The sequence below is a fragment of the Drosophila obscura genome, unplaced genomic scaffold (assembly GCF_018151105.1).
Source record: "Drosophila obscura isolate BZ-5 IFL unplaced genomic scaffold, ASM1815110v1 contig_150, whole genome shotgun sequence".
Taxonomy (NCBI): Eukaryota; Metazoa; Arthropoda; class Insecta; order Diptera; family Drosophilidae; genus Drosophila; species Drosophila obscura.
In genome coordinates, this window is record NW_024542736.1 from 1,568,521 (window position 1) to 1,584,300 (window position 15,780).

Here is a 15,780-nt window from a genome sequence, read left to right on the forward strand (position 1 = left end):
GGATGCTTTCCGATGATCAGACAGGCCTACCGACACGTAGCACATATTGAAAAGAAGCCACTGAGTGAGAGGGAGAGTGATCAACTCTGAAATCAGAGTTATGCCATAGTGCCATCTCTCTCCTCACTATCTTTAAGCATCTTTGGCCGCTTTGGCCCGAGTGTGTGACACAATATGACATCAAATTACTTTGCCGCTGGCAGAGAGAGAGAGATGGACCCGTTCTACCCCTGCCACTGAACCAGCACCAACATCAGCATTACCATCTCTGCATCCATCCCCTTTGCCGTACTACATGCGATTCCCGCACGCCCCGTCGCACACGATCGCCTATCTGATCAGAGCAATCGCAAAAAACGAGAGCCAAGCGACAGAGGGAGAGAGAGAGAGAACTCTCGTTGCTGTTGTTGGTTTTTTTTTCGCTATTGTTGTTCCGGCCCTCAACCCCTGTTCCCGATCCCATTCCTCTCTCATCTCTGAGCCCTGCCTCTGCCTCTGTTTGGGATCGGATCAGAGATCTTTAAAGCGAAATGCGTAAGCGCTTATCGTCCTTATCGAGAGCGTCGCATCTCCTCTCGAGTGGACGACCATCAGTTGAGATTTTTGTCCTGTTCCTTATTTTTTTAAGTAATTTGCAAGCCCGAATCTGGATCCGTATCTGTATCTGCATCTGAATCGTGAGCGTTCATCATAAAGATGGTGTCTCATCTGTTTCGGTTTGTTTGTAGGTGTTGAAAAGATATCCAGGGATCGGATCGCCTTGTTGCAGTCTTTGGTGACGTGTAGCCGAATAGCCTGATTGCCTAATGGCCTAGAGGATTCTCCCCCATTTTTGCTAGGAAATCGTAAAATTATCCTGGCAGACACATCGTAATTTTCAAGCGGCCAGAAGGGACCTGCAAGCTAACCTTGACGCGGCTTTTGGGTCGTTCGTCCGATCGAACACAATGCGCAGGCTAACAATAAGTTTGCTCAGGTGCTTAGCCAAGCTTTCAGGAGCAGGACATACACGAACACAAGCACAAACGTGAAGCGGAAGCCGACATCCTGACGGCCAGACAAGCCATGGAAAAGCGGAAAACTCGCATGCATATGTATGAGGCGAGGCAGTGCCAGTGCCAGTGGCAGTCCGGGTAAGAGGAGCGCTCGACCAGCTATTTGCCAAGCGTATTGGCCAGGACAAAGGCCGGACAAGCGGCAAGGGGCGAAGGATGAAGGACGAGACAGCACAGACACAGACAAGGCTCCATGAATTGGCAGAAAAGTAAAAACCCCTCGCCCAGACGATGGGCAAACAAAGGAGGTGGTGGCACAGGAGCGTCCCAAAGGGTAGTAGGAAAATGGAAACCTTTGGCCTAATATGAGCATTTCTGAGGAGCCCCCACAGCATGGGTCGATGGGCCACCGAATTCCTGCCCTGTTGGAAACGTGCTTTAAATATATGAGTCGGCAAACTCCAGCACCCGAAAACCTAGACAGATCTTTTGTTTGTGGCACTGCGTGCTCTGTTTTTCCACTTCCAGTGCCTCCCCTTGCATACGTACATATGTACGTGCCCGGGCATTTGTTTGACTGCTAAACTGCAACATTCTGGGGGTTGCCATTGCCCAGTCGAAATGGAAAGCTCTCTCTGTGTCTGACTCTTTGTGTCCCTTCCTCTGAGTGAAAGTTTCGTTCTTGGGCATTACATTTCATCGGGCAATCGCACATATTTTGGAGCATGTCTATGTGGTTCTACGCTGCATTATAATGTATGGATACCCAACTGAGAGCCAGGAGCTGCCCTGCCTCTGTCCAACTTAATTTGCCGCTAAAATACTTAATATGAAAACAGATTTACCCTGCCAGGCAACAAATCACTTTCGCCATGCAGTTCGGGCTCCGGCTCCTGCTCCTGCCTCTACCTTTGACCAGGACAACTAGCATACAAATGCAGTCAGGCACACACACACACACAGATACACTCATGTGTGAGTGGAGGACATTTGCATAATTGACCCATGCAGGATTCGCGCACCAACTGATTTCATTTACGATGCAAGTGCTGACCAAACCCAGACCCAGGCCCACTCCCACTCCACTCGCAACTCACCTCCTGTTTGCCCCCCTTTTATCCCATCCTGGCTGTATCCATGTCCTGGCCAACGTATGCTCGAGCTTTTGCCCATTTAGGCAATTTACATTTATAGCCTGGCGCATGAGGTGCTTACGAGCTGCACAGGATGTGCCGCCATTGGCGGTGCACTGCCACAGCAGTGGCTGCCGCTGCTGCTGCTGGAACGGGAGAGACGGTAAGTGGCGGAGAGGGGCAACATGAAATTTACACCCGTTGCGGTTTTGGATCCAGCCAATTTTAGTTGCCGTCGTTCGGCTCGGGATGGAGTTTAGGACTGGGACTGGCACTGGGGCTGGCAGCCAAGTTTATTATGAAATTAGAACGCATGGCCAGGATTGGTTGTGGTGAGGGATAGAGAGAGAGAGAGACAGACGGCTGGGGGGACCAGGCACCAGGGACCTGGGACATGGACGTTGTACATGGAAGAGGAACGGGCGCTGCATTGCAGTCAAAAAACTGGCACATGACATATGAACTGTGCCCCGGCTGCAACATCGTTGTTGTTCCATGTGGCGGCTGTTGCCGTTGTGTTGTGTTGTGTTGTCGCTTTGTTGTTATAGTTATTAAATTATATACTCAGCCTATAACAAAATCAACAGCAACATGGAAGACCAAGAAGCAGCCATATCTGAGGGGAAACAGGGATTTATGTGTAGATGGGTGGCACACAGAACGGGTACGGTGGAGAGAGCGGAAAATGTTTGCCGATTATTGCCAAGGGTGATACATAAACAGAGTAAGTTGATGACAGACGAGTAGCCAGGGATTTGGATTCAGCGGAAAGAGCTTTAGGGCGGAATTATCATCCAGATGGAGATGATAAATATAAATAGTTGTAGCTGTCGATGATAACAGATAGATACAAATAAAGCCAAGTAAGTTAGTTATATAGTTAGTTATATTATATATGAAATTTTGTTAAATTCTTCTAAGCAACATATAAAAAGGTACGCAGATCTAGATATCGATATAAGTAGTACAGAAAAAAGATGCAACAAATCTTAATGTAAATATGATTAGCGGAATTCATTATCTTAATCCTCAATCAATCTTGAGCAGTTCAATCAATCCGTGCAACCAATCATTAAAATGTTCTAGTTAATGTATCCAGAAGTCATTCTCGGCTACATGATTTCATGGCCTCAATAATATGTATAAATATGTAAGCCTACTAGCCAAACTGAGGAGTGGATGGAGCGGCGGTTTCTAATTACAACTGGCAATTTAAATAGAAATTTTATTGTATTTATAAATGGTTGGACCAGCCACTGTTACTGATGATGCTACTGCTGCTGTTCTATTTTGCAATATATAAGCACTTCAACACACATATGTACATACATACAATATACATAGCATATAGGAAAAGGCCAGGCGAGGCGACACTTTTGGAACTAAATCAGAATTTATGCTTTGTTTAAATGCTGTAAAAATGTCGCTGATTTCTATCGCATGACAATAATTATAAAAGAGGCAAGCCAACAATAAAGTGAGCTCAGTAATAATAACTATCTATATGCATAGAAGAACCAAGGGGCACACAGCTATACATACATACATATGTACTCGGATACAGATACGCCACATACCATACTCATATACTCATATAAGTACACAGATAGACAGACAAAACTGAACGCGTATTTAAACCAATTTTATGGAGCATTTAATTGTGGCTGCTTATGGACTACAACTACAACTACAACTACAGCCACAAAACAAGTACACACGGTGGAACACAACCTCAGCACCGCTGAACAAATTAAAAATGGTAACAAAAGGTTAACGTAAATTGTTAAAACTAAATTATACATATAAACAAAACATTTTTATGCGATTAAAATCGGAATTACACGCAACGTGCGTCAGCTTTTTAGGGGGACTATGGTATAGGCAGGGGGGAGGGGGATGGAAATGGGGAGGGAGTGACAGACACAGACGGTGCACACATGGTCTATGGATGGCTTGGGCATGACGATAGCCATGTCTGGTCTCCAGCTCCAGCTCCACGTCACTCCTCCGCCTCGTGCGTCTCTGCTTCTCTGCGTCTCTGCTTGACGGCTTTCCACTTGAGGCTTCACTTTGGATGTCGGACGGAGCCGGAAAAGCTGCGCACGTGCTGGAAAAATATGCATTCGAAGTAAAAGTCACAAGAATCGTGCATGCATATGTGTGCGTGCATGGGTGCTGAACGGGAAGGTACGGGGAGGGAGGGGGTGCTCAGGTGCTCAGATAATGGGCCCCCAAGCTCAAAAGAAAGTTGGCAAATAATCCGAAATAAAGTTCTGACTTGCCAAAAAGATTTTAGGTTACTTTAAAGAATGAAATGAAAATAATGATACCGTCTTGCTGGATAGCTTTCACTCAAAATTTAACTTTAGCTTTAATTTCACAATTATAAGGAATCCTCATTCGATTCGAATCCTTATTTGCAAGATAGGTAAAAACTCATACGAAATTCAATTAAACATTCAGATATCTTGCGGTGGCACACATTTCCTTATCGGTTTCGGTTGGGGAAATACCAATCCACTTATTATTTATACTCATTTATTCATTCACATTTCACTGGCAACAGTCTGATCCATTAAGACCAGCCAATAAATTGTATATAGTAGAAAACCATATATTATATGGTTATATATATTGGGATTATATATATGTACATAACTCTTTGGTACATATGTACATTATATGGCATACCAGTCCCATTTTAGTCTGCTATCTGTGAGAATGTATTTCGGGGCTGCTACAACTTCCTAGACCAATTGAAGATGACGTGTGGCTATCAGCCAAGTGTTTAGTGCTTGACACAAAGACGTGACAATTCATCAATTCTGATACCCCTAAGTAGACATGACTAGGCCCAATCTTATGCTTACTGCGTAGACCTGACTGGCCCAATCTTATCGCTGGCTTACAACCCATTGCGATTTTTATGGCCTGGCGGGGGGAGAGTGTTTTGCCAGATCTCTGATGATATGTATAGTATGGGTAGTGCAGGCGTTTATCTAATCTGTGGACAGCGATGGAACAGATGCCTTATTTCCATGCCATCGAAGATCTGCGATGGCTTACTCTCTGGGAATCCTTTTGTAGATCTTTGCTGGCAGATTGTTTCGAGCTCTTGTTTACGTTGTTTCTGCCTGACACCGACACCGACACCACTCAACAGTGTTTGTGGCTGTTGTTGGTTTGTTGGTTGTTTGTTGTTTCTAGTTGTTGCTGTTGTGATTCGTCGCTCGTGTTTGTTGTTCGCACCGTTTGTGTGTTGATCTGATTTTGGTTACAGGTTTTTTTTTTCTTTATTTTTTTTTGGCAGCCACTTTTTTGGTGTGTATCTTTATCTCCAAATATGTATCTGTAACTATCGAGCGCTCTATCTGCGGCGCCTGTGAGTATTTACATACATAAACTTCTGCTGCTGCTTAGATAGTCGCCACAGAGGCTTTGACAAACGCTTCATTTTGGCCATAAAGCCCAGGCAGTTCTCGTTAGATACGTATCTCTCAGCTACAAGCGCATATGAACTTATGAAGTGCCTTCAAAAAAAAAAGATCTTAAGCCCAAAAATACATTCAAAAATATTCCTGTAAACTTGAGTCAGCCTGGGAAAGTTTTCAGCTTGCAGCTGTCTTCCTGTACCTGTTCCCCCTCCACATCAACCCTGCCACACCAAGAAGCCAGCATCCTTGTGCCACTTTACAGGTGCATCGGCAGCACTTAACCCTTTTGCGCCGAAAAGTTTTCTGCTTTGCAGCCAAAATCAATGCAATGAACCACAAAAGAAACCAACAAAAAGTTTCTCACGTACACTTGGAAAAAAAAACTGCAAATCATCGTGAATTGTACAGGTCAAAAACAAATCATTAAATTAATATTAGGAAATTTACAGACATTAAGTTAAAAATGAAAATAAAATTTCAGTAAAATTTTCCGTACCCAATTCAAAGGAAGGATCGAAACTTTAGAACCGCCAGTTTTCACCTCCATAATATGTGTATGTGTGTGTGTGTGTGTGAGCTGTTTATGCGCAGCAGATGTACCATGTACCAGCAAAGCAGCCCGGAGGAGCCAACTTGCCAGCAAAATAAACGAGCTCAATATTAATAATTTGTATCTAGATACGCGGAAACTATCTTTCGAGTTTGAGTGTTTTGTTTTGTTTTCGCCAGCAAAAAGATGCTGCTGCTGGATGGAGGTGAAGGTTGCCGAGGGGGGTTGTGCTGGGGGAAGCATACAAATAAGCATGGGTATAATTCTGTAGTTTGCTTAATTTCCAGCTGCTAATTTATGCAAATTTCGTTTTATGTGCCAGCTATCTCACTCTACATCTCTCTCACTACTCTCTGTGTATGCCTGTCTCGCTCTCAAAAAGAGAGAGGGAGAGAGAGAGAGACAGTGGCATATAACTCAAAAATCGTCAGACAAATCTGCACACATGTTAAAGCCCATAAATAAACCACATAATCACAAACGGAACGATCGATGATTGTTGTCACTGTTTGACAGCCGGGCAAAGGCAGCAGCAGAGCAGCCGCACAACCGAATAGCACTGGGCAGAAGAAGGAGAGGAGCAGAGAGTGTGTGTGTGTGTGCTGTGGTGTGGTGTGGCAACTACAGAGCAGGAGCAGGCAGAGCGTCGTCGAACAGACAACCAAAACGCAGCCGAGGCACCATGCCAAGTGCAGAGAGGCGTGCCGCAAAGAGATTATTGAACGATGCACTCGAGCATGACGAACAGCAGCAACAACAACAACACACGAACAACATCATGGAGCTGAGCTTCTGGCTGCACAAACAAACAAACCAACGGACATGCAACTGCAGCCCGAAACGAGCCGAACCGAACCGGTTACCTGCTGGCTGCTCTCACACACGGGGCCAAAAAAACACGCCCCGCTCACCAAGCGAAAGAGTGACAAGCATATTGCCGAGTCGGCTCCGGTATAGCCATCCTGCTTGCTCCGCACACAGCACTGCTTGACGGTGCGACCATCTTGTATGTGCCAAACGCGCGCGCACACACACACCGACATACACGCACCGAAGTCCGGCCCTCGTCAGACGAGTTGTTTCTCCCTCAGATACAACGAGCGAGAGTGTGTGTGTGTGTGCGTCTGTGTGAGTGGCTGAACGCGAACGCGCTTGTCTTTCCTGTTTCGCGCTCGTGCCTGTTCAGTTGGACGACGACCGTTGACGTGTTCGATGCAACCCACAGCACAGCAAATATAACTGAAGCGCTATCGTGTTCGCCGTTTGTTGCCTGTCTCGTTCGCCCCGTTCGCTTCGCCGTTCCGTTTACCGTACCGTTTCCCCGTTCGCGTTGGTTTTACGTCGGCGGCGGTGTTTTTCGTGGAAACTAACCAAGAAACAAAAGCAAAGCCCAGAAGAAAGCTCAAAACGCGTCGGCAAATACAACATACACCCCCATTTGAGCCAGGGCCAAGAAAGTGTTAAAGCAAATAGCAAATAGCAAAGCAAAACAAAACAGAGATACAAATCAAAGAGATCCCCACAACGGAGATATACCTAAAAGAGCCCTCCCAAAACAGAGAAACAAATCAAAACGCCCTTAAAAGTGTGACTAATAAATGTGCTAAAATGTAAGATTCAAATGATGGAAAAACCCAAAATACACCTATCAAAAACCAAAAATAAAAACAACAAAAGTTTCCGCAACAATTGATGAGATTTTAACGGTTCAGCGCAGCGCCTTATCGAGCAATCATTAGTGCCACAAGGGACCCATTGCCCGAAATACTGGCTCTGACACAGGCATAGAAAAATCTGGCAACTGGGCTTATCAATTTATTGCTATCAACTAACCAACAAAAAACACAAACACCAACCAGCAACACGGCAGCAACAACAATCAAATATTTTTGAAGACATTTAATGAAAAGTGTTTGCTTCTTTTTCCCCGTATCGCTGGTGCTGCTGCTGTTGCTGTTGCTGCTGCTTCTGCTGATAGATAGATAAATTGATTGAGTTTCAACGCTGCCACGCAGAAAGCAAATCAAAAATTGTTGGATAGTAGCAGGAGGAGAGGAGAGACCTGTTTGTCTTTCTGCCTCCCCAGAGAGAGAAAGAGAGAGTATGTGTAGGGAGGTGTGCAGGGGCCCTGCGTTGAGGTAACAAATTATGTTGCCTTATCATATTTCTGTAGCGCAATTGTCAATCGAGCGATAGGCATCTGGAATACGTACCTTAAAGATAGAAGAAGTCGGGTCCAACCCATGGGTTGTATTATTAATTTTTCGAAGCCAAAGCAAACAAAGAAAGCAAATAGCACAACTCCTGTTGATAATAATCTTTTTTTTTAAAAAAGAAATCAACGAGTGCAGTGCACACACACACACACACACACACACAAACAGACGTACTCCTCGTACTATCTATGGCTGATAAGACCCCGAAAAATTTCCCCCAAAAATGTTGTCGCACCTCTGGAGCTACCTGTCTAAATCAATAGAACTTGTCTGTCTGATTCTCTGATTGTCTGATAGTCTCTGATAGCAATGGTAGGGAGTGGGAGGGGGGCACATAGCATACAGATGCCCGTACTAATTCAAGAAGAATACTAGAAGATAAACCACAGATGAAGCTCTAATTGGGCCCACACACAAACACATACAACCATTCGCGCACACACCTGCCTTGTGTGTCCGTACTCCCACGCACAATTCCAGGCGCCGTCTTTGACATCCCACGGATACGGGTACATGCACATCCTTTTGTCTGCCAGGCACAATTGTCTCGGCTTTATGACAGTGTAAACATTGTGACTGCAGAGAAAGACAATCCCAGAATGTTGTGCCAGGGACATGTTTATTAGATCCCCTGGGATGCAGTGAAGATCATCAATCAATGGGAGGGCTGCAACTGCAATTGCAATTGCAACTGCCAAAATATACTCGCATTTTCCTGCCAAGCAAAATGCGGTGGCGGCTAAAGCCGCACCACACTCTGTAGATCTATAGAGCAGCCGTAAATCAACCTGCGGTGGGTTATCCTAGCACAAAACTGCCACCGCAACTGTACCCATAAAGTAGCTATAAAAAAAAAACAATTGAACAAAACAAAAACAAAAATGTAAAGCGTTGAAGTGCGTTCGGTTCCTGATAAGGAGAGTGCAGAGTGTTGGGGGCATCTTGATAACGCCGGCTACCGTTAAAATCTTATCAAACGCAGACACCTCGAAAGGAAAGTCACAAAATTTCAGTTTCTAAAGTACAAAACATTTCTGAAATTGCAGCGCGTTTTTGTGTGGTTAGGCGCGTGAACAGGAAAATGTGTGGTTGCTGAGAAGCCAGCGCTACTTGCCACTGCAACACACACACAAACACACAGACCCACCCATCCATCCCACAGCTAGAGGAAAGGAGAGTGGAGAGAGAGCAGAAACCTATACGCCCCCCAGTAGCACAGAAAAGCTTTCAAGATTATACTCGAAATGGATATGACCTCAACAGCGGAGGCTGCCGCGCGCAGCTGGTACGACAGTCCGCGCTTAGGCGGCGGCGGCGGCGGCTCCGGATCCGGCAGCAATGGCGTCGCCCACACACCAACGGCCTGGGCAGCGCCGGCAGCAGCCTGGCCCATAGCCATCACAGCCTGTCCAGCGGCGCCTCCTCGGCGGGCAGCAGCGTTGGAGCGGCCCTCGGTGGCGGCGCGGGCGGAGGCTCCGGCCTCGGCCTGGATACCAGCGATATGAGTGCGTTCTATGCGCTGGAGAGCAATGGACACCATCGGCGGTACTATCCGAGCTATCATCAGCACAGTAAGTACCCATTCGGGGGCAGGGAATTTGGGGTTGGTGGGGGAAAGGTTCCACCGCGATTGGATTTATGTTTTATTTAATAGTAATTTCTTCCATCTTTTTTTTTTTCGTCGCTGTTGTTTGTGCCTCGGACATTTGTTCTAATGTCATTTCTAATGCGTTTTTAATGAATGTATTTTGCGGGGAGGGTGGATAGTTGGTGGTGGGTCTGATGGGTCTGATGGGTCCGTTCCCGCCTGTAACCGCCCAACGCCCACAAATCGATTGCTTCGCGCCTTTTTTGTGTTGCTGAGTGAACGTTTCCGGTTGGCCGCCATAAATAATGAGGGGGAGGGGCCCACAGAAATCGCTGGGGGTCTCGATACGAGTACTTGTAGCCAGATTGTATCCTAGATATACCCCAAAGCATTGAATTAAAGTTTGCAGATAGCAATTGGTCAATGTTTAGTTGAAAAAACAGGGAATTTCAAGCACGAGAATGAAGTACGATTAATCGTGTGTTTCCCATTAGAAAAAAAAACACACCACAACCATTTATATGTGCTCTGTAAATTTCTGCACATAAAACCCAAACGAAAGTTTAAGTTTCTTCCATAATTTCCCCTCATCATGTCTCTATGGCTCTATTACAACCTTCTACTCGTCTTTTTTTTGGGTTGTTTTCCCTTCCTTGCCCCATCTGAGAATATCGTCTCGTGAAAATGGAAATTTGTTGGCTGTACAGTTTTTCCTAATTGCCTGAAATTTGTTCGTTGGACTACTGTCTGGGCCAGAGAGAAAATGATCTGGGCTCATTAGTGCGGTGCGCGAGGGCGGCCCGGCCTCCACCGAAACACTGAAACACCAAAACAGAGCAAATGGCAGACGACATTATTTTCAGTTTTCTGTCGCTACGTTTTTCTGTTTTTGTCTGCTGGGTGTATGTGTGGTTCACACGCCTCCAAAAAATTTCCAGTTCCGCTAAGTTAATTTTCAATTTGAGGAGCCACCGCACTGCTGCTTGCTGCTTGCTGCTGCTGTATCCAAGAGTGGCTCTGGGCCAAAGGCAGACTGTGACTCTGCTGTCAGTTTTGACAGCTGATGGCCCAAACCATTTTCACTTGGCACTTAGCATTGCAAGGCCCCATTGTTGTTGCTGCTTCTGGCTGCAGTTTTTTTTTTTTTTTTGGCCTGGCACTGCCTCTGACTCTGCTGGGGTTTGGCTTTTCGCTTTGGGGTCTGAGCTTTGGTGTGGTTTGGTTTGCATTTTGACAGTTCCACGTAAAACGCAACGAACACCCAAACGTGACATGCATCAATGCTCGGTCGGTCGCTGAATTTATTTCCTGCTCTTTGAGTGTGCAAAATTTTAATTTAAAATTTCTGTATATCAGGAATGTGTGCAGCAGCAGCGGGCGGAGGGAAGGGGAAAGAAAGGAAAGATCACTGCCAAAGAGAGGCTGCAAACTGCAAAGTGATCAATCAGCTTTGGAGGCTGCTGCTGCTGCTGCTCCTTTTCCTATTCCCTGCTCTGCCTCTCTCCATCTCTCTCTCGATTCCTTTTGCATTTATGTTTAATTCATGTTATTCATATGCCGACTTTATTGATGCTTGATTTGATTCCATTCCATTCCATCCACTGATTCCAGCTCTCCTTCTTCACCGCTGTAATTCATTCATGCACTCAAAACTTCTCGGATTCAAATCCCGCGCACTGTTCGTTCAACATTTGACAGACAGTTTGTCTGTCTGTCCGAAAAGAGAGAGGGGACTCTGGGGCATCGGCAGTGGCTGTGCCAGTGGCACTCGCATCCATAACGAGCATCGCACCGCAGCGCAGCGCACTGGGGCACCTGTGGCGAGCGTTGATTTTAAAATTCATTAGTCTGCATATGTCACATCTCGTGAGGGCTTAGGAGCTGGGTGTCTGGGTGGGGGCTTCCAGTTGTCAAAATCCCAATTTAGTTGTCAATTATGAGTGGTTGACTTTAGTTGCTGTCATTAGTGGGCAAATTAAGCAACTAGAGCTCTCTTCCCGCCCCACAAATATAGACGCCCGCTGAGCAAATGAAGTTTAATGGCTAACACACACACATAAACACACACACACATACTGGTTAGGAATTGCTCGGAGATTTTTATGTTAGCCAAAGTCATAAAAAGTCAACAACGAGCCGACAGCCCCGTACGAGACACCAACAACAGACTACAACAAATGTGAAATTTAAATTTCAAAAGCAAACATGCCGAACATTTTGGCAATAACTTTTGTCGGCCGCGTGACTCTCTGTATTTGTATCTTTTTGTATGTTTCACTGCATCTGTATCTGTATCTGCGTATGTGTGTGTGTCCCTGTATCTGCATCTTTTTCAGTATATTGTATGTATGTATGTTTTTTTTTTGTTATTTTCTAAAATTTTGTTACCTTTTTTTCTCAAACATTTTCGATGAAAAATATATATTCCTACATATGTCCCACGTTTTATTTTTTTGTTGTTGTTGCTGTTTTGTGTTTGTGTTTTGGTCGTGTTTTGTTTTTTCTGTTTTTGCTATTTGCCTTAGACATGAGAGGCACTTTGGGCAGGTTTCTAGGGTATTCGAGCATTGAATTATATAATTAAGTATACAATTTTAAGCAATTTATTTATCGCCTCGATGGAAATTTAGACAGGCACTAAAAATACCTAAGACTTAAGGATTTTGTTATCCTCAAGTTTTAAATATAAATACAAATATTGATTAGGGTAAATTAACTTGACATTTTATGGGTACAAATAACCATAAGAAAAAAAATATTCTTTTTCCTACTTTATATTTACTAAGAACCCCTTTTTCTCTCACAGTTTTCTTTGGGAATACACCTGCAAAATGCACTCTTTATGCAGCTTATTTTCCCACTCTTGTAACCTTTTGAACGGCCAATTAGTTAGCCTTAATCTGTTAGCCTCGTCGACAGCGCTGTGGCTGTTAAAGTTCGAGCATAAAATACATTGTTAATTGCCAAACATTTGAATACTCATTCTAGCTTGAGTATTTTCCGAGCGAATGCAATTCAAACTGCAAGAATGAAAGAGAAGTAAAGCACACTACCATGTAGCCATTGCACTCTAACTGAAAGATAGAGATAGATATAGATATAGCCATTAATAAATTGGAATGGTAGAAGTGACCAGTGGCCAGGGCGGGGTCCAATATTCGGTCTGTCGTGCATTTGTTGTTAGCAACTATTTTTTTTTTGGGCTTATCGGCCAAGCAGAATCGGCCAAAATGAAAAGTTTTTGCTGGCCAGAATGTTCCCACAATCGGGCTGTGTGGGGACGGCAGCACTTAACGCAAATGTCACGCACAGTGGCAGCGAGTCACAAAAGGATATCAAATGAGATGCGGGCCCATTCAAAAAAGTCTCTTGGAACTACAGCTTCAGCTCCACACTCCAGACTTCTTCTCTAACTCTCAGCGTCTACTCCTGCGCTAGGTCTACATTCAAGCTGGCAACTGCTGCTCCTGGCCAGTTACCAGCTACCAGCTACCAGGTGTTGCACTTGAAGCGCTCGCCACTCATAAATTTTCGTGTGGCCCGGCATAAAACTGCACAAAAATTTCCAAGAAATTACAACACGGCCAAAAGCGCAAAAAGCACACAGGAATACAACTACTAGTCAAGTCACACACAGGACGGAGAGTGCACGTCCCCTCCGAGGGGGGATTGCTGCTTGTCTGTGTATGTGTGTGTGTAATAGTTGTTGTAATTTACCGACTGCAACCACGAGGCCAGGACGGGGCTGGGGCTGAGCATGGGGCAGGAGTCACAGTCAGAGTCATAACCATAGCGTGCCTGCTGCCTGTGCTGCCTTGTGCCTGAACCTCGGGACAGAATCTCGACTGCAAATCTTAATCCCGGTGCGCAAGTTTTCAACGAATTGCGGAGAGCTGTTCGAGAGTGTGTGTGTGTGTGCTTTTGAGTGGATGGCCTATAAAAATGAGTTATGGTATTGCAATTGAACAGCTGGGCCACCGCTGCGTATGATTGATGTGGCCTCTAAGCCCATGAAATTTCCCTTGCCGTGGGCAGGCTTCCCTTGCCGCCGGAGGGCCTTCTATTGCCATCTAGTGTTTTTGGCTTTGGGTGGCTTCGCTGGGCAGCATTCAATTCGCGTTTGATTAAAACGTCTGCCAAATCATGCCACATTAATTATGACCCAAATTCCAGGAAACATTCCTCCGTACATCTACATCGTACGATGCAAAGCGGCAAAGTTGAAGCGCAGTTTGTGTGATTGTTGTTGAATGCATTGACAGTGGCCGGTCATTCATTTATGGAGATGAAAATGAAGATGAAGATGGGGTATGGGGTATGGGGTATGGGGCATGGGTATAAGGCTTTCCACCGCCCGCGTTGCGCATTGCGTTGCACATGTTTGATGTTGATGTTGCATGTTGCTGCTGCTGTTGCTGGCGCGATGTTTTAATTAGTCGTGGCAGCAAGAACTGTCTCTGCTTAATTAAATGACATAATTATAAGAATGCGATGCCGGAGGAAGAGCCAGTGCCAGAGCCAGAGCCAGAGCCAAACTCTCTGCCTACGCCAAAATGCAACATGCAACACGTGATGTTGCCACTGTCGTTGACATTGCTGCGATGCTTCAATTAATTTGCACTCCAGCAACATTTCCTTCGTTCGCCTCGCATCGCCTCGCTCTCTGACTGTGACTGTTGCTGCTGGACTCTGCTGCTGCTGCTGCTGCTGCTGTTGTTGTTGCAGTGTCGCTGCTGTTACTGCTGCTTTGCATGCCACATAGCCAAAGGTGTTGCCGGCAAACCATCACAGGTCCAAAAGGTGCCGCCACAGCCATTGTCCGCCACTGCAGCCACACATTCCCACTGCCAACACGTTTCGCATTCTAATTTGACATTCTCCCTACCCAGCCCAGTCCAGTCCAGACCTGGCCAGGCCGTGCCGCGGCTTAGCTAGCTTCGCCTAGTGTGAACAGCTGTCCTTCAATCACTATCAATGTCGCTGATGTTGCCTGTTGTGCCTGTTGTGCCTGTGTGCCTGTGACTGTTCTGCTGGCTGCATCAATCTGGCCAAGATGGCGAATGCCACAAGCTCCTTCAAAGCTTGCCGACTGCTTCTGGTGAAACGGGGCCGGAAGTCTTGCCCAGCTAGGCCCTGGCTCTGATCCCAGTCGCTGTCATTTGTCAGTTTGAGATTTCCAGGAACTTGTTTCAGTCATAAATACATTATACAGATCTATATATATGTATGTATATACATATATGCAGCACTGTATGATGTGGCATCATCAATAAAGGCAGCGGCTACCGTGCTCTTTTCATTATTAATTTGTTAAATCAAAATGCAACTTGAATGCGATTTATATCGACAACAATCAAGACAAAAGCTTACGCATCTTACACGGCAGCAGCATGGAAGCATGACAGCACGGCAGCATGGCAGCACGGCAGCACGGCAGTGGCAGCCACATGTTGCTGCTGTTGCTGCTGTTGTTGTGATTTGTCTAACACAGCGAGCGGTCGATATGCCCCGTTCTGGCCCATACAATGAGGCAGGCAGTGCCAGGAGGCAGCATTCATTAATTTTCCAGCCAGCCAACAGGAGAAAAGGAGGCAAAGGAGGCAAAGGAGCCGGCCGTCCGTCGCATTGCCTGCAACATGTTGCCAGCGAGTCTCGGGCCCACGATTTGTGCATGCAATTACAATATTGAATATTAGCGCATTGTTGGCAGCTGCCAGCTGCCCCCGCTGTCAATGGTGCAACAGCAGCAACAACAGCAACAGCAGCAACAGCAACAACGACAACAGCATCCAAAGCTGCAACCGGCAGCAAACATTTGTGTGCCTCTGATAAATTGTTGCTAATACATTTGTGCAGCCGTGTTT

General features: G+C 45.7%; 1 protein-coding gene across 1 annotated transcript in view; it reads left to right on the plus strand.

The window, feature by feature from the left end:
- The first annotated feature begins 9,292 nt into the window (after window positions 1–9,292).
- Window positions 9,293–15,780, plus strand: part of LOC111077544 (GATA-binding factor C) — a 34,975-nt gene continuing 28,487 nt past the window's right edge. The window contains 2 exon segments of the mRNA XM_022371965.2: window positions 9,293–9,672; window positions 9,675–9,899. Of these exon segments, the coding sequence (XP_022227657.2) occupies window positions 9,573–9,672; window positions 9,675–9,899 (325 nt within the window). The 5' untranslated portion in view covers window positions 9,293–9,572.